Consider the following 25220-nt stretch of genomic DNA (forward strand, 5'->3'; position numbering starts at 1 on the left):
CTTGATTGCTCCTAATAGTTTAGTTTTCCGCAAGTTACTATTAGTGTCCCAGTTATACCTCAGAGTTAAATCATTATTTTCAGTACAGCTTGGAATGTGCTTTTTACCAAATTATTTGTGGGGAAAAACTAGTTAAATACTTGTCAGTTAGGAAAGACTGGGTTGTGATGTGAGATGTTTCAATTACTTCACATTCTCTGAAAATTCTGCAAAACTTAAAATAAATATATTATACATTTTAAAGTCAGATGATGTCACACTAGTAAATACTCTCAGAATCACCTGGTAGCCAGTAACAAGTGTCTATTTAATTGGCCGCAAACTGAATTAAATAGCATTCAGAACACTTCACACATAAATTAGTCATGCGCTTTATTCCAGTGCATTTTTATTTCAATGTTACATACTCGCTTTTTTGTTCGATTAGAAACTTCTGCCATTAACAGTTTTGGTTTTCGCTACATAATCGATGTTTTATTCCCTAGTAAGAGGTTTCTATACGTGCGGTCACTCGAAGCACAGCCAACCGTGAAATATCTTTGAAGCAATTGATTATAGTCCGTTCCACCACCGAGAAGTAGTAACTTGGCTTGAGATATTGAGTAATAAACATTACTCTGTATTTCAACTATTAAATGGTACGACGTTGGCTAGGCTCTAACACGGTTAATTTGTGTGAAGAGTTGTTGCGTTTTGTGATTTTCTACTATACAATTGCGGTTTGTGTGTGTGTGTGTTGGCAGAGTGGCCCTCCAAGTGGTACAGCGCAACCTGCGCAAGTACCTGCAGCTCCGCACCTGGCCATGGTGGAAGTTGTGGCAGAAGGTCAAGCCTCTGCTCAACGTCACGCGCATAGAGGATGAGATTAAGGTACGTCCTCCATCTCCCTGTTTTATGTATCACTTAGTCGCTCTACTTATTTTAACTTCAAATCTGTCTTCTTCCAATTATGATTCGAGCAACGTCTCTGAACGTGATGCTGACGTTGCTTTCCACTCCGTCCTTTCATTATAAGCCATTACCCATTGGAATGCACAAGCCTAAAAGAGAATCAAAGTTCAGTTCTGTCCTATTGCTTTCTCTCGATCTCATAACCAGTAAATGTACTTTCCATCTTTCCTTGCAATTCTTCACATGCTATTTCTGGAAGCACGACAGCTGTGGCATACTCACGGGGAGAAATTTTCACGTCGCAAAGAAACTGTGCAAACCGGTGATATAGAAACTGACGAAAATGGACGACGTGGCCCCCAAAAAATATAATTTAAGTATCATTGCAAGTTATTCCTACTTCCAATTCCGACCGATGACTAAAACTCTGCCATTACGGTTCCATTAGGGTCTCGAACTGTTATAAGACTGTGAGATTCACCTCGCTCTCACTGTTCCACGCATCGTATTCTGCTTTTGACACAAAATGCCTACTGCTACCTCCGAAATGTAACGTCTGAAAAAAAGACCGTCCAATTTTCAACACGTCCTCCACTTTTGATATAGTCTAAGAGAGGGTGATTAAAAAATTTAGTACTTCTCGTCGCAAAGAAACTATACAACCCGGTGATGCAAAAAATGAAGAAAATGGACGATGTGGGCCCCAAAAAACGTAATTTAAGTATCATTGCAAGTTATTCGTACTTCCCATTCCGACCGATGACTAAAACTCTGCCATTGCGGTTCCATTAGGGTCTCGAACTGTTGTAAGACTGTGAGATTCACCTCGCTCTCAATGTTCCATGCATCGTATCCTGCTTTTGCCACAAAATGTCTACTGTTACTTCCGAAATGTAGCGTCTGAAAAAAAGACCGTCCGATTTTCAACATATCCTCCACTTTTGATATGGTCTAAGAGAGGGTGATTAAAAAATGTAGTATTTCTCGAAGTCATATGTTTCACTACCACTATTATGCAGTCTATCGTTTAGGTGAATATGCTGCCCAGAAGCATCGGCGTAAGTGACGTTTTTGGAGAGGGCAGAAGTTCGTGCAGCACTAGGACTCGACTAGGAATGTCTATCACCCTGTAAGTCTAAACTCACGGAGAGATCAAAAGTATCTGTCTACCACAACAGGCTCCAAGTTCGAACCCCTGACCGGCAGACATTTCAATCTTTCGGAAAGGTTCATTCCCGCAAACACTCCGCCGAAAATTAAATGTTCTATCGGGGAGCAGATGTTATAATTGAGAAATCAGTGTCTCAGATCGCCATTACGGTTCCATTAGGGTCTCGAACTGTTATAAGACAGTGAGATTCACCTCGCTCTCACTGTTCCACGCATCGTATTCTGCTCTTGCCACAAAATGCCTACTGTTATCTCCGAAATGTAACGTCTGAAAAAAAGACCGCCCGATTTTCAACATGTCCTCCACTTCTGACATAGCCTCAGAGAGAGTAATTTAAAAATTTACTATTTCTCGAAGTCATGTGTTTCACTACCACTATTACACATTCTATAGTTTAGGTGAATATGCTGCCCAGAAGCATCGGCGTAAGTGAAGTTTTTGGAGAGGACAGAAGTTCGTGCAGCACCAGGACTCGACTAGGAATGTCTATCACCCTGCAAGCCGTCTAAAACTCACGGACAGATCAAAAGTATCTGTCTACCACAACGGGCTCCAAGTTCGAACCACTGACCGGCACACATTTCAATCTGTCGGAAAGGTTCATTCCCGCGAACACTCCGCCGAGAATTAAATGTTCTATCGGGGAGCAGATGTTATAATTGAGAAATCAGTGTCTCAGATCGCCATTACCGTTCCATTATGGTCTCGAACTGTTATAAGACTGTGAGATTCACATCGGTCTCACTAGTCCATGCATCGTATTCTGCTTTTGCCACAAAATGTCTACTGATACCCTCCGAAATGTAACGTCTGAAAAAAGGACCACCCGATTTTCAACATGTCCTCCACTTCTGACATGGTCTCAGAGAGAGTAATTTAAAAATTTACTATTTCTCGAAGTCATGTGTTTCACTACCACTATTACACATTCTATAGTTTAGGTGAATATGCTGCCCAGAAGCATCGGCGTAAGTGAAGTTTTTGGAGAGGACAGAAGTTCGTGCAGCACCAGGACTCGACTAGGAATGTCTATCACCCTGTAAGCCGTCTAAAACTCACGGACAGATCAAAAGTATCTGTCTACCACAACGGGCTCCAAGTTCGAACCCCTGACCGGCACACATTTCAATCTTTCGGAAAGGTTCACTCCGAACACTCCGCCGAGAATTAAATGTTTTATCGGGAAGCAGATGTTATAATTGAGGAATCAGTGTCTAAGATCGCCATCTCCCATTCCAGCGGGCAAGTGAAATTGCTTTCTGCAGAGAGGCCCATTTCCAGTGGAGCTCTCGGTTCTTGCCGAGTTATTCGCAGGTGAGGTTCTAGTCACTCGCTAATCCGTTAAACACGGCGGAATGTTCCCGTGTTTGCGAAGGATAACGAAAAGGTAACGTGGCATCCTATTTCTGGATATCACCGCACATATCTCGTGGGCCACTTGGACCATCCCGCAACCCACACACGAGCCACATTTTTAGGTGTTGCCAGCTAAATATGAACCTCCCCTCCAGCCTGATTCCTCGTTGCTCCCCACACGGCCCACGGCTTCCAGGAATATGTATTTTTATTTGAGCGCGTGCCAGCGCGGCGCCCACGCAGGCGTGCCCCCCGGCGACCAGCGAGCGGCGCGCTCCAGCGGGCCTCAGTCCTCGCTAGCCACCCGAACCGAACACTGCCCCAGCCGACGCTCCCAGACATGGACCCCCTTGACACTCCTGACTGTGGTTTGCAGAAACTCGAGGAGAAAGCGCAGAAGGCACAGGAGGCCTTCGAGCGGGAAGAGAAGGCGCGCAAGGAAGTTGAGGCCCTCAACTCCAAGCTGCTGGAGGAGAAGACGGCGCTACTCGCCCAGCTGGAAGGAGAGAAGGGCTCTCTGGGCGAGGTCCAGGAGCGCGCCAACAAGCTGCAGGCCCAGAAGGCGGACCTCGAGTCTCAGCTCAGGGTGAGTACTTCGCTTTTCTTGTAGGCACAGGGACCCACTGAACACAGGGCGACTACACTTGCACCGGTGAAACAGTTATATTCCAGAACAGGCCTTCGGAACAAATATCTGTTTTTTTTCTCCGAATCTTCACGCTGGATACACAACATCAGGCCGTTTGCCATGGCGTTCGCAAGACAGCAGTCATTGAACAGCAACGAATGTCACTGTTCCTTTGCGATCTTCTTCAGATTCACACACACTAGTCGAAATTAGTAGCGGGTAGGACTGACATTGTGCAGAAACCAATAAAGCTCGACTCAATTTTGAAGAATAGTGGAAATGAAGGAGTGCGATACTTTCTTCACTCAGAAGGGAATACGCGCATTTAGTCACTTATTTACTGTAAGAAAGCATTTTTCGAGAATTTTTATGAAACTGAAAGGTCACTTGATTCGAGAAAACTTCCGGTGTTTCACATACACATCATACAACTCATTAGATTTTTCTTAAAACACTAGAGGAGAAACCGAGTCTTCTTCAGATTCACACACACTAGGCAAAATTAGTAGCCGGTGGGACTGACATTGTGCAGAAACCAATAAAGCTCGACTCAATTTTTAAGAATAGTGGAAATGAAGGGGTGCGATACTTTCTTCACTCCGAAGGGAATAAGCGCATTTAGTCACTTATTTACTGTAAGAAAGCATTTGTCGAGAATTTTTATGAAACTGACAGGTCATTTGATTCCAGAAATCTGGTGTTTCACATACACATCATACAACTCATTAGATTTTTCTTAAAACACTAGGGGAGAAACCGAGTCTCAGTCCACAGAAGAGTGAGAGCAATTCGGATAATTTCAAAACAGCAACAGAACATGCACTCTAATAATTCATTCGATTAAGTGTCTAATCTGGTAGGTTCAATTAGGCAGCTGCAATGTCTCTGTTCCAACAAAAATAAAAAGCCCACTTGATTCCAGAAATCTTCTGGTGTTTCAAATACACATCATACAACTCATTAGATTTTTCTTAAAACACTACAGGAGAAACCGAGTCTCAGTCCTCAAAAGAGTGAGAGCAATTCGGATAATTTCGAAACAGCAACAGAGTACGCACTCTAATTATTCATTCGATTAAGTGTCTTATCTGGTAGGTTCAATCAGGCAGCTGCAACGTCTCTGTTCCAACAAAAATACAAAGGGATTTAAGTACATTAGGGAAGTAGGCGCTGTCGTTAACCTCTGGATACATATTATACTGGTATATAGACAGATTCACGAATCACTTAAGTAACAGTCGAGTAAATGAAGCGTCATGTTATACGAACAGCACCAAATTCTCAATATGACACTACGAAACTCTTACTAACAACGGCGTATCAGAGCGCTTCTGTAAATGTCAATCTTAGGTGCAGAACAAGGCACCGAGAAGTCGGTTTCGAGTCGAAGCTACGAATCCCACAGTTCCAGAAAGTATTCACTTTACGTTAGTTGCATTACACATGACAATTTATACCATACACTCACGATATGTTGTAATCAAACTGTACTTAAGTAACTATATTTTTTCAAAACTGCACCCGCCGTTAAAAGTACTGTAGAAATTAATTTTATATGTTATATCTCGTGAAATGACTTTCAGTTAATTGGTGAGCATAACAAGTAAAGTGGACAGCGACAACAGACTTTACAACAGCTGTTAAATTAGTTGGCAGTAGGACTAGCCACTGCTTGCCAACAGGGTGGATAAGAGTGCCATATAGCTAGCCTTTGCCTCATTCATTCCTATTCTTCAATGGATCTGACAACGCATGCATTAGTGCAAAATGTCTGTCGCTACATAAACAGCAGTTCTATGTAACAGTATTTCAGCGAAGGTGGCCAAATCGACGACGAGACATCTTTCCAGGGACGCCTCAAACTCTTTAAAGCTCCTGTTTCGACTGTAATACTGAAAAGCAGTTCTAAGCAGAAATGGTGCACTTTCTTCAGGCAAAATTTCTGGGCGTGTCCGATTTACAAAATTAGTGAGGCGCTTTCCTTTTAACCTGTTCCTAGCAGATTTATACATTCAGAAGGTAAACGAACCGTCTGACATTAGACAGTGCCAGCTCCCCCTCGTCAAACAGACCTTCAGGCAAACAGAAATACACAATCCGCGCCCAAGCGATAAGCTCCAATCCTGGCATCGTTCAACAAAGTGTCAGCCTTGTGAAAATATACAGTTTATTTTCTCCAGAACGTAAAGGCCTCTTCAGGTAAATCTACGTTAGTGCGGAAGAAATATTATTCTTTCAGGGTATGAGTTATCGGAGTTAGAGTTTAGTATTTCCGAAGATTCGTGTCAGTAGTCCACAATATGCGCACTTTTTTTTAAAAAGAGGAAATGGAGGGAAAAATTGATTTAAAAAGTCATATTGAGAGAAACTTAGTTTGGTACGTGAAACTCGATACTGGGGTAGGTAAGCTGGCCGTCAGCCATTGGCTATTTCGAGAAGCACCTGAGTCAGTCTCGGGTTACACTTGAGTAGTGCGTGGCAGCGTGGTGGAAACCGGAACCGGCCAGCCAGTCGAAACGGATATAAGCACTTAGACCGTTCGCTGGTTGTGCCACTCGGAAACGGTTCCCACTATAACGTTATTTGGGAAGGTGGAACCACTATCACGAAACACAAATAAAATAATCAGCTTAAGAAAAATAATGTAACCGTACAATTCCAATCGCGTCGTCAATACTGCAAATACTATAAGATTCCGCATTCTTTATTTCTGTCCAGCCGATGCTATGATTTCTGGTCAGTAACAATTGCTTTCTAAATATTAAACTAGTCTCGAGTGAAGTGTTTTACAGTATCTCGGTACGCCTGCATAATTCTACGTTAATTTCATTAAAAGTTTCCTTTCTTTCCTAAAACGCTCATGTATGCCACACCCTATGTACGCGTATTCCGTAAGCGAGTGTACAGGGTGTGATTGAAGCATGTAGGGTACCATTACGTCTCTTTGTCACTGCGTAGCATAAATATGGGATCAAGTAATATGTTCGCTGACTCTTCTAGGAACATTCACTCCTAATATTTTAAGAATAAGCTTTTCCGTGAAGTCAGAAGTCATAACTGTTTTTGTGAAATTGTGGAATTTGTGAAATACTAGGAAACTTTTCAGATCGTACATTTTTCACATACATTTTTTAATAAAGTAGTAGCTTGTGTTCAAGTAGACGTTGACTGTATAAAAAGGGGCATTTTACGCTTACACTGGTCTAGCAGGATTACACTGAGCATTGCCGGTCGGAGTGGCCGTGCGGTTCTAGGCGCTACAGTCTGGAACAGAGCGACCGCTACGGTCGCAGGTTCGAATCCCGCCTCGGGCATGGATGTTCTAGGCGACTGATGATCTCAGAAGTTAAGTCGCATAGTGCTCAGAGCCATTTGAACACTGAGCATTCACCTGGTTCCTTCCGAAAATGAGCCGGATTCAAATCTGGGCCGTTGCTAATATGGATTACATCTGTGAACTGGTATCAAAAAAGCATGAAAAATATGTGTGCGTCTATCAGAAGCAGCGAAATCGGAGACGTTGCGCTTGAAAATAGAAGAAGGGATACGGACAAATGCCGACAATAGTTTGTACAGTATCACATGTCTGACGAAGCTCCAAATATTTATGTGAAAGGAGCGGGTGCCCGAGAACAAAGTCTAGACGCTGCGGCCGCACGAGACGCTCGCGCCCTGACTCACGACTCCAGGAGCAGAAATAGCGCACGTAAACAGCTCCGTCGTGAATCACTGCTCCATCGGAAATAGTCCAGTCCGTGCTGTAAATGCTGCACCTCCACGCTGGCTGAATTTATGTCGTTCATATATTTATTTTCTTCCAGCCTGGTATAGCTCAGGTATGCGGCTGTCTGTCGGGAGTAAATTAAAACACGAAACGGATACTTGCAGCAGTAGAATGGCACGATTGTTACAAACGTAGCAGGGAGCGTACAGGAGAGGAGGTTTAGCTACGGGTAAAAAAAAAAAAAAATGAAACGCGAAACGAAAGGCAGAACAATTGACTGGTTGTGAGTAGAAAGGGACATCAGACGCAATCCTTGGACCTCAACCAATGTGGTGGGGATTCTCAACAGTTGATTGTTGAGGGAGCCAGTGAGATGTGAGATAGGGAGCTACTGCGAGGCGCGTTATGAGTGACGGGAACCAGTGCGCGCTAGGAATAGCTCGGGGGCAGCCGTGTGCCAGCACAGCAGGCGCGCCTCTTCCGTCTACTGCCTCGCACGACAGGAAATATCAAATCACAGAAAATGGGACGATATTCTCGCCGCCGCGCCTTCACCCTGTTTATAAACGTCCTCTGGAAGCGATCCACGAGCGTCATCTATGATGGAGTGTTAACGATGTGAGGGAAGGACTCGCCAGCACACGAGGCGTGCCTGGAATCGGTTCAACTATTTTTTTTAATGGCCACCTTCGCGAAATATCACCCACGCCTTCGCTGTTCTCGTCTTAAATAGATACGCGTCTCTAGCACGAATTAGCACTAGTAATTAAAACAGCTGAGATGTGTACGATACTTATAAAATATTGTCCAGTTGCGGACTGCTTTGGAGGGTGGTCCGTGAAGCTCGGCCTGACTCGCTTTTCTCTGCCGTAGGACACACAAGACCGTCTCCAGCAGGAGGAAGATGCACGCAACCAGCTCTTCCAGTCCAAGAAGAAGCTCGAGCAGGAGATCTCTGGCCTCAAGAAGGATGTCGAGGACCTCGAACTCGCCGTCCAAAAGGTAATCGTCCGGTACTTGAGCTACCTTATTGCAATTTAGACGACGTTTCCATTCTGTAACAGATATCACATCACTGCGCGCTTTAGGCGCTCAGATTCAAACGACAACAAATTTTAACGCCTTCTCAATAATTCTGATCCAACTATCCAAAAGCATTGTTGAAGCTTCAACGGTAGCTGAGTAGGACTCGAGCGAATAAACTAAAATTACGTGGACGTTTTCAGGCTGAGCAAGACAAGGCCACCAAGGACCACCAGATCCGCAACCTCAACGACGAGATCGCCCACCAGGACGAGCTGATCAACAAGCTGAACAAGGAGAAGAAGAACCAGGGCGACATCAACCAGAAGACTGCTGAGGAGTTGCAGGTAAGCGGCCACGCCTCTCCTGCCTACAGTGGTGCTTCCGAGTGCGAGTCATTGCGAGTAACCGCCTGCTTTCTGCCGTAGGCTGCTGAAGACAAGGTGAACCACTTGAACAAGGTGAAGGCCAAGCTCGAGCAGACGCTGGACGAACTGGAGGACTCTCTGGAGCGTGAGAAGAAACTTCGGTGAGTTGCAAAGCGATCATCAGCTCTCCAAGTACTCGATGTTGCTACCATGTAACGATTAGTCTGCATGCCAAAAATTATGCCATTGCTCCGAGTATTCCAAATTAATCAAAAAACTAGCATTCCAGAAATGGTAGTAATGTGAATTCGTAGGAGTTTTTCGTGTTACATTTCTGTAAGGAAACGCAAATTAAACCGAAATCCGTCACTTCAGTTCTAAACCTGAATCTGAGATCGAAACTCAGTCGTGCAGGCTACAGCGCCCTGAGGAGATTTTTTTAACCTGTACCACTACGTGTTCACAGTGGCGACGTTGAGAAGGCCAAGCGAAAGGTTGAGGGTGACCTGAAGCTGACCCAGGAAGCTGTGGCCGACCTCGAGCGTAACAAGAAGGAACTCGAGCAGACCATCCAGCGCAAGGACAAGGAGATCTCGTCGTTGGCTGCTAAGCTCGAAGATGAACAGTCTCTCGTGTCCAAACTGCAGAAACAGATCAAGGAACTGCAGGTACAGCTTCGCGAATGCAACCACAATTTCCGCTTCGCATAACAATGACGTCCAACGGAGTGGGTGTTCAATTTGAAATTTCTCGTTGCAGGCCCGCATCGAGGAGCTCGAGGAAGAAGTCGAAGCTGAACGCCAAGCGAGAGCTAAGGTGAGTAGCGCCGCTTACATCGTGCTATTATTTGAATTCGAATAACATTTTTATGAAAATGGTAGTATAGATATGGTTCCAGCGATGGTTTTAGAACGAATATTGGTGCTTTAAATTTCTTAGATTAGATGCATTGTGAAGCTGGTTATTGCAAAGACGTGTAATTCCTCAGCACATCTATCTTCGTACTAACTTCCAGACAAGAGTTCCATATTTCATTAAGGAACAGTAGCATGTTTCCTTCAAGGACTGGAAGTGGAAAAGAACCATCGTGCCGAATACCTCCAAACGCGTTTTAGTATTTTATACTCCATTTAACATGAGGTGAGCCTTTACACTGGTAGCAGCAGTACCATTTAATTTTCCACGCTGAAGACGAGTTTCCAAATTTCAGGAATCGTTTTACGCGTGCAATACCTCCCTGCAGTAGCTTACAGACGAGTTCTCTAGACATCTATGTAATACACTGGTATTAAAAGAATAATCGTGCAGATACTTTTGACTTTCTCGGGGATCCGGAATATTCGAATTACGCGAATATGGGACGTGATGAGACTTTGTAAGTTTCATACCTCGTAGATAAGTCATACTCTGCCAGCAGTCTCCTATCGCATCACTACCTTCCGCGATTTTTTTTTTTCATTTTTTAATTTTTCTTAGCTGCCTCATACAACTAGAAACGACAACGTACCTTGATGTGCAAGTGCACTACCGCGTTGGTTACTATAATTTTGTTCTATCAATGGTTCCCGAGAGCCCGATCTGGCCCACGAAAAGTGCGTTTGTGGCGTGCGCAGGCTGAGAAGCAGCGCGCCGACCTGGCCCGCGAACTGGAGGAGCTGGGAGAACGCCTCGAGGAAGCCGGCGGTGCCACCTCCGCGCAGATCGAGCTCAACAAGAAGCGCGAAGCCGAGCTGAGCAAGCTGCGCCGCGACCTGGAGGAGGCCAACATCCAGCACGAGAGCACGCTCGCCAACCTGCGCAAGAAGCACAACGATGCCGTCGCCGAGATGGGAGAGCAGATCGACCAGCTCAACAAGCTCAAGGCCAAGTCAGTACACTCAGCCCATTCGTACATTTATCATTTCTCTACCTGGAAGCACAGCACCTTAAGAGTACAAGATAATTCTCTAGAACAGTTTACTTGTAACTAGAATGAAATTTTCACTCTACAGCGGAGTGTGCGCCGATATGAAACTTCCTGGCAGATTAAAACTGTGTGCCGGACCGAGACTCGAACTCGGGACCTTTGCCTTTCGCGGGCAAGTGCTCTACCGACTGAGCTACCCGAGCACGACTCACGCCCCGTCCTCACAGCTTTAATTCCGCCAGTACCTCGTCTCCTACCTTCCAAACTTTAGAGAAGCTCTCCTGGGAACCTTGCAGAACTAGCACTCCTGAAAGAAAGGATATTGTGGAGACGAGGATTAGCCACAGCCTGGACGAGGTACTGGCGGAATTAAAGCTGTGAGGACGGGGCGTGAGTCGTGCTTGGGTAGCTCAGTCGCTAGAGCACATGCCCGCGAAAGGCAAAGGTCCCAAGTTCGAGTCTCGGTCCGGCATACAGTTTTAATGTGCCAGGAAGTTTCAGTTTACTTGTAACTTCAATATCTTGCTATTATTGAGTAAATATGTGTAACACGTTCTTTCCTTTTACTCGATTCTCCACAGTTTCTGGGACTCGAAATGTAAATTTACTACTAGTTTTTTGTGCAGTGCCCTGTGATAAAAATTTTACGTCCCTTCGGTGCTCAGAACTTTTTTATGATGATACACATCTCAAGTACACAAGCTGGGGATTATTACAATAAAAAATTTGCATCAGATATTGTTACATAGACAGGTAAATTGTATTTGCCGTATACAAAGCTTTGTTATTATTATTTCAGAGCAGTACATTAAATTTGAAAATTAAGAAAAAAACACGCTTAAGAAATGTATTTTAACAGAACTGTGGAATACTTGTATTTCACCTTCAGAGTACAAGAGAACAATTCTCTAGAACAGTTTACTTGAAACTTCAATATCTTGACGCCGGCCAGTGTGGCCGTGCGGTTCTAGGCGCTTCATCTGGAACCGCGTGACCGCTACGGGCATGGATGTGTGTGATGCCCTTAGGTTAGTTAGGTTTAAGTAGTTCTAAGTTCTAGGGGACTGATGACCACGGATGTTAAGTCCCATAGTGCTCAGAGCCATTTGAACCATTTGATTTTTCAATATCTTGCTATCATTGAGTAAATATGTGTAACATGTTCTTTCCTTTTACTCGATTCTCCACAGTTTCTTGGGCTCGAAATGTAAATTTACTTCTAGTTATTTGTGCAGTGCCCTATGATAAGAATTTTACGTTCCTTCGGTGCTCAGAACTTTTTTATGATGATACACATCTGAAGTACACAAGTTGGGGATTATTACAATAAAAAATTTGCAGCAGATATTGTTACATAGAAAGGTAAATTGCATTTGCCGTATACAGGGTGTTACAAAAAGGTACAGCCAAACTTTCAGGAAACATTCCTCATACACAAATAAAGAAAATATGTTATGTGGACATGTGTCCGGAAACGCTTAATTTCCATGTCAGAGCTCATTTTAGTTTCGTTCTTCCACCTACGCTCAATGGAGCGCGTTATCATGATTTCATACGGGACACTCTACCTGTGCTGCTAGAATATGTGCCTTTACAAGTACGACACAACATGTGGTTCATGCACGATGGAGCTCCTGCACATTTCACTCGAAGTGTTCGTACGCTTCTCAACAGATTCGGTGACCGATGGATTGGTAGAGGCGGACCAATTCCATGGCCTCCACGCTCTCCTGACCTCAACCCTCTTGACTTTCATTTATGGGGGCATTTGAAAGCTCTTGTCTCCGCAACCCCGGTACCAAATGTAGAGACTCTTTGTGCTCGTATTGTTTACGGCTGTGATACAATACGCCATTCTCCAGGGCTGCATCAGCGCATCAGGGATTCCACGCGACGGAGGGTGGATGCATGTATCCTCGCTAACGGAGGACATTTTGAACATTTCCTGTAACAAAGTGTTTGAAGTCACTCTGGTACGTTCTGTTGATGTGTGTTTCCATTCCATGATAAGTGTGATTTGAAGAGAAGTAATAAAATGAGCTTTAACATGGAAAGTAAGCGTTTCCGGACACATGTCCATGTAACATATTTTCTTTCTTTGTGTGTGAGGAATGTTTGCTGAAAGTTTGGCCGTACCTTTTTGTAACACCCTGTATAAAGCTTTGTTATTATTATTTCAGAGTAGTACATTAAATTTCAAAATTAAGAAAAAAAAACACGCTTAAGAAATGTATTTTAACAGAACTGTGGAATACTTGTGTTGTTACAAAGGAGGAAATTCCACGGGATGAGGGCCTCATAGTTCTAGAAACATTTCGTGACAGGACTTCAAATGTTTTTCAGACTATAAGTTAGAAATACCCGTAATGTAAAAGTTAAAATTTTTAATTGGCATCAGTTTCAATATTCTTTGCAATTAGACAAGTAAATGGGTACACATATTAAAAGAAAATTTGGATGTTCCTGTCTTAAAATTTCGTTGAGATTGCCTGTTAGAAAACAACATAAAGTGGCCTTGTACTGGAGTATTGGAGGGAAATAGTGTAAGGAATGAGATGAAGATGACTTTTCAATCCACAGGGCTGAGCATGACCGCTCTGGAGCTATCAATGAGCTGAACAACGTGCGCGGCGCCATTGACGGCTTGGCCCGTGACAAGGTAAACCCCCTGCCTCCGCTGAGCCCAGCATGTCCCCTGTTCTGTTCTGTTCTGTCCCCTTAGGAGCCCCTCCCGATCCGGTGGTGAGCGAATGTCCCCGTGAATCGCGGACCCTCGCCCAGCACCGAAAACTTTTCCCTAGCAGTGTGCTGACCTCTTCTTCTTGTTCTTAATGCTCCGCAGAGCCGAAAAGGACAAAGCTCAGTTCGCCTCAGAGCTGAACGACCTACGAGCGGGAGTCGACCACTTGTCCAACGAGAAGGTATCCAGTCAATGTCGGTTGGCTGAAAGCAAGCTATAACAAAAGGCTTCCATTGCTAATCGTTGCCGGCACAATTTCGCACGTTTCGTGCTTCTTTCCTTTGAGACGTCTGAAACTTTCAACTCAACTGCAGTAGCCCGTATTCTCTGTCAGAAGGGTTAAACAATTAATTTCACAATACTATTTTTTACAATCCTTGTGTAAAAGCGAACTGCTTAAATGTATCAGAAAACAAAAGTTATTACAAAATTTTACGGCTACTGCCTCAAAGGAAATGTAAACACCGAAAAAGCGGCTGAAATTTGATTAATAAGCTAATTCCGCTAAATACTGAAAAAATAATGAACGACGCTCAAGTGGCTTTGCTATGATATGCAACAACATATGTGGTAACATCCTATCTAATACCTGTGTATTAAGCGACTCATTTGTTTGTTGTTGTGTCCTATTTCGTGTACGTGTTGTGTGGTCGTCACTAACATGTTTATAACCAGTTAAAATCCTTTATCTTTTACATGTTCCAGACACACCTCTACTTTATAGGAACAATATTACGATGTTTGTAACAAAAGTGTTTCGTAACAAATGCCGCAGTTAAAACACAAAGCCGTAATCTAAGTAACAAGAGTGTTTCATAACAATTGTTGCAGCTATAATTTAATAAAAAATTTTATACAAAACTAAATATGTTCAATAACAAGGAGTTTGATGAGCGATAACATCTTGCTCACTCACAGCTGTTGGTTTACTCTAGGTGTCTTAACAGCATTTCTGTATGAAAGATTTATACTGCTTTTATTCGACACAGTTTTACCGAAACTCTCAAGCGGCATTTTAATTTGCTTAAAATCGATATAGCTTCATCAGTCAATATACGGAATCGGAAGCAGTAGCAGCAGTGAAACTCACCGTGTTCACATTTGCCCAGGCCGCCGCAGAGAAGGTTGCCAAGCAACTGCAGCACCAGCTCAACGAAGTCCAGGGCAAGCTGGACGAATCCAACCGCACGCTCAACGACTTCGATGCCGCCAAGAAGAAGCTGTCCATCGAGAACTCCGACCTCCTGCGACAGTTGGAGGAAGCCGAGTCGCAGGTGTCGCAGCTGAGCAAGCTCAAGATCTCGCTCACCACGCAGCTCGAGGACACCAAGCGTCTGGCGGACGAGGAATCTAGGGTCAGCACATTCACTAAATCGAGCAAAGAACCAGCCCTCTACTGACGAGCAGTCGATACTTACAAGAACTCCTTTTTTATACTTTGCAGGAGCGCGCTACACTGCTGGGCAAGTTCCGCAACCTGGAGCACGACCTGGACAACGTACGCGAGCAGCTGGAAGAGGAAGCCGAAGCCAAGGCTGACATCCAGAGGCAGCTGTCCAAGGCCAACGCCGAGGCACAACTGTGGCGCTCCAAGTACGAGTCCGAAGGTGTGGCTCGCGCCGAAGAGCTCGAGGAAGCCAAGTAAGTACCTACAGCTGCTGCCATCGCCAGAAACTCTCCATTTTGAAACCAGCAGACCTCGAGAGATACTACCAAATTGTTATGCTGTAAATACTACAACACATTCACATTACTGAGTAGCTAACCGTCGTACAACTATTTGTGCAGGCGTAAGCTGCAGGCCCGTCTTGCTGAAGCTGAGGAGACCATCGAGTCACTGAACCAGAAGGTCGTCGCTCTCGAGAAGACCAAGCAGCGTCTGTCCACTGAGGTCGAAGACCTGCAACTGGAGGTCGACCGCGCTACTGCCCTGGCGAACGCTGCCGAGAAGAAGCAGAAGGCCTTCGACAAGATCATTGGCGAATGGAAGCTCAAGGTCGATGACTTGGCTGCCGAGCTGGACGCCAGCCAGAAGGAATGCCGCAACTACTCGACCGAACTCTTCCGTCTCAAGGGAGCGTACGAGGAGGGCCAGGAGCAGCTGGAGGCAGTGCGTCGCGAGAACAAGAACTTGGCCGGTAAGTGCCACCAGAATGCGGCACCGTCACCATCACTTTCAAAATCTCGTTACATTTCCTAACACGAGCATTGCCTGTGCTTGCTTACAGACGAGGTGAAAGATCTGCTGGACCAGATCGGCGAGGGTGGCCGCAACATTCACGAGATCGAGAAGGCAAGGAAGCGACTGGAGGCCGAGAAGGACGAGCTGCAGGCAGCTCTGGAGGAGGCCGAAGCCGCCCTGGAGCAGGAAGAGAACAAGGTGCTGCGCTCGCAGCTGGAACTGTCGCAGGTGCGCCAGGAGATCGACCGCCGCATCCAGGAGAAGGAGGAAGAATTCGAGAACACAAGGTAAAATTAGCAACACGTAGGCATATCGAATTTCCAAGCCCATTCCATTAAGAGCCGGCCGGAGTGGCCGTGCGGTTCTAGGCGCTACAGTCTGGAGCCGAGCAACCGCTCCGGTCGCAGGTTCGAATCCTGCCTCGGGCATGGATGTGTGTGATGTCCTAGGTTAGTTAGGTTTAATTAGTTCTAAGTTCTAGGCGACTGATGACCTCAGAAGTTAAGTCGCATAGTGCTCAGAGCCATTTGAACCATTTTTGAAGCATTAAGGGGCTAAGTATATATTCTTTAACAGTTTGGATTTCATTCTGCTGTATCCAAACAGAGCACTGAAAATTGTAAAAGTGGTGCTAGGCTATTAACACAGTTGCGGTAGAGCCTCGGGTGTATTGAATTAGCTATAGTGAAATAGATCGTAACTGGACGCCAGAAAAAGGATGTGATTCTCGACAGAGCACTAGAAATGCCTTTGTTTACACCCCACTTTCTTATCCACAGACCACTTTTTTGGGAATCAGTGATCAGGTGTACTAAAAACTCGATGTTCAATGTTCTCCCACAGGAAGAACCACCAGCGTGCTCTCGACTCCATGCAAGCCAGCTTGGAGGCTGAAGCAAAGGGCAAGGCTGAAGCTCTGCGTATGAAGAAGAAGCTCGAGGCCGACATCAACGAGCTGGAGATCGCTCTGGACCACGCCAACAAGGTAATTATACCTCTTTTATCCAACGTCCCGACACAGATGTCACTAATATCGAGTACTGCATCAGAGAGCCATTGCATTAGCTACGGGCTCGAGCGCTAGTACATCGCTGCCTGTCCGTTTCCGTAGGCCAACGCTGAGGCGCAGAAGAACATCAAGAGATACCAGCAGCAGCTGAAGGACATCCAGACCGCCCTGGAGGAGGAGCAACGAGCCCGCGACGACGCCAGGGAGCTGCTGGGCATCTCTGAGAGGCGCGCCAATGCGCTGCAGAACGAGCTGGAAGAGTCACGCACTCTGCTGGAGCAGGCCGACCGCGGCCGCCGACAGGCCGAACAGGAGCTCAGCGACGCGCACGAGCAGCTCAACGAGCTGTCTGCGCAGAACACCTCCATCTCCGCCGCCAAGCGCAAGCTCGAGTCCGAGCTGCAGACCCTGCACGTAAGTAGCACTGCCTACACAGATTAACTTGGCCAACCGGTCTGTTACTTAAACAATAAACTGTCTTCGCCTACAGATGTCGTACTACTGTTCTCTCACCAGGAACTGTCGTTGTTTTCACCTTTATATTCACTACAGGGATGTACCCGCCAGGTTAGCCGAGAGCGCTAATGCGCTGCTTCCTGGACTCGTAGGCGCGCTGGCCCCGCATCGAATCCGCCCTACGGCTTAACGACGGAGGCCGGTGTGCCGGCCAGCCTGGGTGTAGTTTTTAGGCGGTTTTCCACATCCTACTAGGTGAACGCCGGGCTGGTCCCCACGTCCCGCCTCAGTTACACGGCTCGCAGACATCTGAACACATTCGTACTATTCCACGGATTACACTAGACACAGACAGTTGGGGTACGCTAATTCTGTCCCGGGGGGTACGGGGTGGCGGCAAATCCGGTTAACCTTGCCGACCCTGCGTCATTGCGGGAAAAAGGCACAAGCCAAACAAAGAATTCACTAAAGGGGTGTACTTCAGAACTAAGAAAGATTTCTACAAGCCCTAAATTATTACTGTACTACTTGTTAGAACGACAAACAGAGTAACGACACACAATGAATGCAATTCAAAATTTTGGTACGAGCATTTGACATCTAACTTCCAGATTATCCTGTCTTAGCCTATCGAGCATCTCAGTTAACCAGAGACATCAGTTAAACAAACTGTTTACCGAGAAAAATATCCCTGAGATCTACACAGATATTTTACCAACCAAGCAACTAGTCGTGAGGTTATATTCTTTTCTGGAATATTCTGTAAAAGAGTGCATTATTAAATAGTGAAAGAGCTGAGTTACTTGTAAGAAATACGAAGCTACATTGAGTGGATTTTTTGCTCGCAGTCTGACCTGGACGAGCTGCTGAACGAGGCCAAGAACTCCGAGGAGAAGGCGAAGAAGGCGATGGTGGACGCAGCGCGATTGGCTGACGAGCTCCGTGCCGAGCAGGACCACGCGCAGACGCAGGAGAAGCTGAGGAAAGCCCTCGAGCAGCAGATCAAGGAACTCCAGGTACGAGTCGCAGGCTCTCTGGCCCAATGGTACCTGTTCGTCCGTCCAGTGGCAGCTCCAACCGCCTCTGCCTTCATAACTTCCTTGTACATAGCTTCAGCATTTTTGTGGACGTTTTCTGTTGCTCAAACAGAACTCCGTAAATATTGTCCCTATGTATCACTAGAGTTTCACGAGAAAGCTCTCAATTTTCTTTCTTTTTTTTCATACGGATATATAGAAAGCAGCTTCATTTTAGGCCTCAACTCCATTTCTCACCTCTCCGATTGAAATAGCTCTGTTGATGTTGTTGTGGTCTTCAGTCCAGAGACTGGTTTGATGCAGCTCTCTATGCTGCTCTATCCTGTGCAAGCTTCTTCATCTCCCAGTACCTACTGCAGCCTACATCCTTCTGAATCTGTTTAGTGTATTCATCTCTTGGTCTCCCTCTACGATTTTTAGCCTCCACGCTGCCCTCCAATACTAAATTGGTGATCCTTCGATGTCTCAGAACACATTTTTCTTTTGTTTCGTTTACTGCTTGCTCAATATACAGATTGAATAACATCGGGGAGAGGCTACAACCCTGTCTCACTCCCTTCCCAACCACTGTTTCCCTTTCATGTCCCAAGACTCTTATAACTGCCATCTGGTTTCTGTACAAATTGTATATAGCCTTTCGCTCCCTGTATTTTACCCCTGCCACCTTCAGAATTTGAAAGAGAGTATTCCAATCAACATTGTCAAAAGCTTTCTCCAAGTCTACAAATGCTAGAAACGTAGGTTTGCCTTTCCTTAATCTTTCTTCTAAGATAAGTTGCAGGGTCAGCATTGCCTCACGTGTTCCACGGAATCCAAACTGATCTTCCCCGAGGTTCGTTAAGGCAGTCAAATTTAAATTGTTCTCGTTCTCGACATTATAGAATTTTCCCCAGGAGACTAACGAAGGTTGTGGCACTCGTCTGCAGGTACGATTGGACGAAGCCGAGGCGAACGCTCTCAAGGGTGGCAAGAAGGCAATCCAGAAACTGGAACAGCGCGTACGGGAGCTGGAGAACGAACTGGATGGCGAACAGAGGAGGCACGCGGACGCACAGAAGAACCTGCGCAAGAGCGAGCGCCGCATCAAGGAGCTCAGCTTCCAGGCAGAGGAGGACCGCAAGAACCACGAGCGCATGCAGGACCTGGTCGACAAGCTGCAGCAGAAGATCAAGACCTACAAGAGGCAGATAGAAGAAGCCGTAAGTAGCAAATTTGCACACCTTGTCAAATCTGTTTAGCCTCTCGCAACTGTCTCGAACTTAATTTTAAACGAAAAGACTTTTTTATCCTGCAAACAGCTGTCCAAACGCAGGAGCATGGGACGGTAACGGTGACGTGTGTTGCAGGAGGAGATTGCAGCCCTGAACTTGGCCAAGTTCCGCAAGGCACAGCAGGAACTGGAGGAAGCGGAAGAGCGTGCAGACTTGGCTGAGCAGGCCATCGCTAAGTACCGTGCCAAGGGCCGCGGGGGCTCCGCCGCTCGTGCACTCAGCCCACCCGTGAGTACACTTCATTTCGTTTATCAGTGACTTCAGCGAGATTCGTCGCAATCTCAGACTGCATGCAGATGGCGCAGTTATTTATCTGAGAACATTATAGTAATATCCAGTAAGATTTCAATCGAAACATCGGCAGCGAGTACTTACACCAAAGGAATGTAATTTAGTACACTTCTAGAATCCGCAGCGCGTGGTCTCGCGGTAGCGTTCTCGCTTCCCGAGCAGCGGGTCCTGGGTTAGATTCCCGGCGGGGTCAGGGATTTTTTTCCTCCTTGAGATGACTGCGTGTTGTGTCGTCTTCATCATCATTCATCCCCATTACGGGCGAGTACTTACAAAGGAATATAATTTAGTACACATCTAGAATTCGCAGCGCGTGGTCTCGCGGTAGCGTACTGGCTTCCCGAGCACGGTCTCCTAGGTTCGGTTCCCGGCGGGGTCAGGGATTTTTTTCCTGCGTCGAGATGACTGGGTGTTGATGTGTCGTCCTCATCATCATCGTCATTCCATCGACCGCAGGCAGAGGGGGGAAGTTTCGTCAGGAGCTCGACTGTAGGCATAGTCTTCGAAATTCTAAACTGATAGGCACTAGCAAATAGACCCGTAAAATCTCTTGGAAACTAACTTAGACATTTTCGTAAACAGATTCCTGCCCTCAAGTCTACAAATAGGCTACTGAATTAGAAAATAGTCGTACGTTATGTTGTTCCTCGTGGAACCAAACTTGGCAGGAGAGAAAATGAAAGAACAGCTTTCAGTGGCAATAAAAGTAATGGTGGTAGCTTAAGTCATTACTAAATTATCGAAGATACAGTACTTTATAAATATTTCGTAGGATTGCATAATGTTTTAAGATAAATAAAATCTTGTATGCTCTTAAGACTACTTTAAACAAAATTTAAATCAACAGTAAACATCTCGTTTTATTTTTCATATTTAGTAATATAGAAAAAATGCAGTATTTTGGGAAGTGCTAGAATGGAGTTTGTTTTTGTTCTGCAGCCAGCGGCCAAGGGTCGCAAGATTCCTGCTGCCGAGTAAACGGTGGGCTACCTTGTAAGTGCTTGTAAGCGCTCTTGTGTTGGTTGTGTGTCCTTCCTGAATGCTCGTGTCACACATCAGGCAAGCGGCCCTAGTGACATTCCCCAGGCTCAGCATGACTCCTCGTGTCTTCCCACAATACACACGTGAGACGTGCATCAGCCTCCTGCAAATATCTCAACACGAGTAAAAAATCTTATATTTTTTGCACTCACTGAGAAATTTCTCGCATTCCTCAGCCTCGGTATTGCTGCGGAGAGCTACGCAGTCGTTTTAATTGTGCCTTCCCCGTTCGCATGACCGATATTGCCTGAAAATGGTTTACATAAAGCATGGCCTTCGAGGACACCTGAGACTCCAAGTTTGCTTGGAAAGCGACTATAGTTTTACGTGTGGTTTGAATGATTGCTTTGTACAGAAATGCTTAAAGTGGTGTTTTCCTAAACAGTACAGTGATACGTTGGAACAGAATGGCTTCAGTACAACTATATAAACGTTCTCTCTTTGGGAATGGCAGTGACCATTCACTATCTTTAACTAACTCACTGGTTTCGCAGTTCTTTTTCGTCCCAGATGCCTATTACTTTCAAATTACTGAAGCCAATAAAAAGTTTCCAAAAACACTATATTTTTACAGAGAATATTGCTCCACACTTATCCCTTCATGGAATGCCTATAACCTGACGACTTTTTGTAACAGTGTATGCTGTGGTGTGCAGTTTGTTGGTTCCTTTTTTTGACATTCTTGGAAGCTGTTTCTGGGCTCCTACTGTACAGTTATGACCAAATATACAAAAGCACAAGAATGTGGTTCATTAATGGATGAAAGACAGAAGATGTGAGGTCTTGCAGAGAGTGATTGTGTATGAGAGTTTAAATAGCTGCAGTGTGTTAATAGTTTCTTCTGAGGAATTATTGCAGTAAAATTCAGAAAGTTTACAAAATTAAATAGATTGACATCTTAATCAAAGTCTTTCAAATAATCAACAGATTTGTGTATCACAACTCTGCTTTCTGGAGTGAAAGATGCCCCCTCAGTACAAGGAAAAAGCGTAAATGATGCTAGCATCCAGTAAATAAGATAGAAAGTTGTGTACGCAGTGCTGACGTAGATGTCTTATGTTGCAGCCACACCGGCCCGCCATCAGGCCGCAACTGGATGGCAACGCCTTCCCACCACGATTCGACCTCCATCCTGAAGGCGAATTCTAATGACCAGCATTTGGGAGTGCCATGCAGTTATATGATGGAAGCTTGAAAATATTTTATTTTATATTTTGTTTGTCAATAAATATATTTAAGCTATATATATGTATACTTGCTCGTATATGTATATGTATACTTATTCCATATTATCATCGTGTCACGTGGGATAAGTGAGATTGTCATACTAGTGAGCCAGACCTTTGCCAAAGAAGCAGACACGTTCAAATCAGCCCTAATTCTTCGTTCGATTCTGGTCCCTGGCTCGACTAACTTGTGTGACTGATCACTTAATGTACGTGGCTACTCAAGGAACCAATAAAGAACTAATTTTGCTATTCTGTGAGCATTCTTATTTGTAGAAAAGTTATCACTACCTATACCCTTTGTTGAAGTAACTTAACTTTGAAGAGTGTAAGACTCTGTGCCAATATGAAAACTTATATTCACACTCAGTTGATTTTTAGTAAAGTAAACATGCAAAGAAAGACAGAAGACTTCAGTAAATATAAATTCAAATACACACACAATGAAACATTTGCTATTAAGGTCTTACATGCAAAACTCATTCCACAACCAGCTACAAATACAATATGTCTAGAATATTTCAAGGTTTATGAAATATTATGAAAAGGATGGATTGCTGCTCACCAAAGCAAAGATGTTGAGTTGCAGATGGGCACAAAAAAGACTACTAAACACATAAGCTTTTTGCGAGAAAGCCTTCTTCCAAAATAGACACACATGTTTATGCAAACACAGCTGCATTGGACTGGTCAGTTCTGGGCTACCAAAAGGCAATCATTTTTATTTTATTTATACATAAATGAGCTGGCAGACAGGGTAAGCAACAGTCTATGGCTGCTAATGATGTGGTGTATGGGGAGGTGTCCTCATTGAGTGACTGCAGGAGGATACAAAATGACTTAGACAAAATTTCTAGTTGGCAAGATGAATCACAGCTAGCAATAAATGTAGAAAAATGTAAGCTAATGCAGATGAGTAGGAGAAACAAACCCATAGCCTTCAAGTACAGTATTAGCAGTGTGCTGCTTGACAAAGTCACATTGATTAAATATCAAGGTATAATGTTGCAAAGCAATTTGAAATGGAATGAGATATGTAAAGATTGTAGTAGGAAAGGTGATTGGTCAACTTTGATTTATTGGGAGACTTTTAGGAAAGTGTGGTTTATCTGTAAGGGAGACCGCACGTAGGACACTAGTGCAACCCATTGCTGAGTTCCTTTTGAGTGTTTGTGATCTGTACCAGGAAGGATTAAAGAAAGACACTGAAGCATTTCAGAGGCTAGCTGCTAGATTTGTTACCAGAAGGTTCAAACAATATGCAAGTATTATGGAGACGCTTTGGGAACTTAAATCAGAATTACTGGAGGGAAAGTGGCATTCTTTTCAAGGATCACCATTGGGGAAATGTAGAGAATCAACATTTGAGGCTGACTACAGAATGATTCTTCTGCTGCCAACATACATTTTGCATAAGGACCCTGTACTCTGTCTCTGAGAGGAACAGAAAAGGAAATGACTAGTAGTGGTACAAGGTACTCTCCACTGCACACCATAATGTGGTTTGTGGAAAATGTAAGTAGCTGTAGATTTCAGCATAAATTTAGCCTTTGGTATGTTACAAATGACTGTTAACTATTCACAAAGACATGTACAGTTATTACACTTTGCCACGTGACCCTGTTGAAATGACGTAAGCTTCATACAAAGGACCAATCTGATCACTACTGCTGTTTCATTGTTTCTCCTGTGATGATACACATCTCAGCATGGTACATGCATAGGCAACATACAGTGTATCACTGTATTCTGTATAGGTAATACTGGGTTCCAAGAAAATGACACACAACTATGTTCTTGCACTTTTCAGTAACTGTATGTTGTGGTGCAATGATTGAGACTTTGGCCTCATATTCATGAGATCTAAGGATAAAATTCCTATCTGACTAATCTGACTCAGTTCTTCCATAGTTTCTCCAAGGAACTTGAGATAAATTCCAGAATAATTCCTTAAAAAGGACACAACTGACAAATTTCCTCATTCTAATCCAATACAAGATTGTGCTTCATCTCTGTTTAAACCAATATCAATGGTATGTTAAATTCCAACCTTACCTTTTAGTTTCCATTGCTCAGTATCCATGAACAGGTGTTTCTTCACTTAAAAGCATTTACTCCCTTACTTTGTGTTATTAATTAGCTATATACTGTAGCTGTGAACTTCACTTGCCATTGTATAACCCTTTAGGATAAATATAAGAAATGCCTCCCATAAGGAATATAAAAAATATCTCATAGAAGGAGATCCATGAATTTAAAATCCATATACTATTCAATACTTTCCTCACAAATTCTCAAACTTGTACCAGACAAAAAATCTGTAGAGCTGTCTTAATTCATGCTATGCACACACACACACACACACACACACACACACACACACACACACACACAAGGAAATAGAGTCAACAGGCTTGACCATGCAGTGCCAGAACATGCTGCTGAACACAACATTCTCTAGTCCAATGGCAGCTTCACAGCCAAGCCATCTGCATCCTTTCCTCCAGCACCAGCTTTTCTGAACTATTCAGGTGGGAGCTGGCCTTTTGACATGTCCTTTGCTGCTGTAATCCCTTGGCCTGGATCTCTGCTAATCCACTACACCCACACCCTCTACCCAACAGTCTCCCCTTCCTCTGTCCATTAACCCCTTCCCAAACCATGATTTCATGAGCAGGCGCGCACACGTGTGAGAGAATGGGAAGAGGAGGAGTGGTCCCTTTTACTCCTAAATTATTTAAATTGTACCAGAACTCTGCTTGCCATATTTACTGATATCAATTGTCTTATTGTTAACAACATTGTTGTTATCATGTTACCTACTTTCATTTATTTATTTAGGTTCTGGGCAACCATTTGTGTCAAAGTCATGTAGCGTGTTACTACATATACAATTTAGA

At 44.5% G+C, this 25220-nt stretch overlaps 1 protein-coding gene across 27 annotated transcripts in view; it reads left to right on the forward strand.

Annotated features, from left to right (window-relative positions):
• The window catches only part of LOC126183843 (myosin heavy chain, muscle), a 46685-nt gene extending 24110 nt beyond the window's left edge, over nt 1-22575 (forward strand). For 18 of the 27 annotated variants that reach the window (XM_049926111.1, XM_049926127.1, XM_049926109.1 and 15 more), the window contains exons 21-39: nt 744-870; nt 3795-4004; nt 8644-8772; nt 8997-9140; nt 9222-9322; nt 9628-9829; nt 9921-9977; nt 10775-11028; nt 13910-13988; nt 14917-15162; nt 15252-15448; nt 15596-15945; nt 16036-16276; nt 16833-16974; nt 17101-17412; nt 18303-18470; nt 19418-19690; nt 19838-19990; nt 22160-22575. In XM_049926111.1, the coding sequence (XP_049782068.1) occupies nt 744-870; nt 3795-4004; nt 8644-8772; nt 8997-9140; nt 9222-9322; nt 9628-9829; nt 9921-9977; nt 10775-11028; nt 13910-13988; nt 14917-15162; nt 15252-15448; nt 15596-15945; nt 16036-16276; nt 16833-16974; nt 17101-17412; nt 18303-18470; nt 19418-19690; nt 19838-19990; nt 22160-22243 (3469 nt within the window). In that variant the 3' untranslated portion in view covers nt 22244-22575. Of the gene's footprint in view, nt 1-743; nt 871-3794; nt 4005-8643; nt 8773-8996; nt 9141-9221; nt 9323-9627; nt 9830-9920; nt 9978-10774; nt 11029-13647; nt 13727-13909; nt 13989-14916; nt 15163-15251; nt 15449-15595; nt 15946-16035; nt 16277-16832; nt 16975-17100; nt 17413-18302; nt 18471-19417; nt 19691-19837; nt 19991-20992; nt 21047-22159 lie in introns of all 27 variants that reach the window. The other 9 variants (XM_049926130.1, XM_049926128.1, XM_049926120.1 and 6 more) reach the window with 3 other exon arrangements.
• Nucleotides 22576-25220: the final 2645 nt, after the last annotated feature.

The sequence above is a fragment of the Schistocerca cancellata genome, chromosome 4, assembly GCF_023864275.1.
Source record: "Schistocerca cancellata isolate TAMUIC-IGC-003103 chromosome 4, iqSchCanc2.1, whole genome shotgun sequence".
NCBI lineage: Eukaryota > Metazoa > Arthropoda > Insecta > Orthoptera > Acrididae > Schistocerca > Schistocerca cancellata.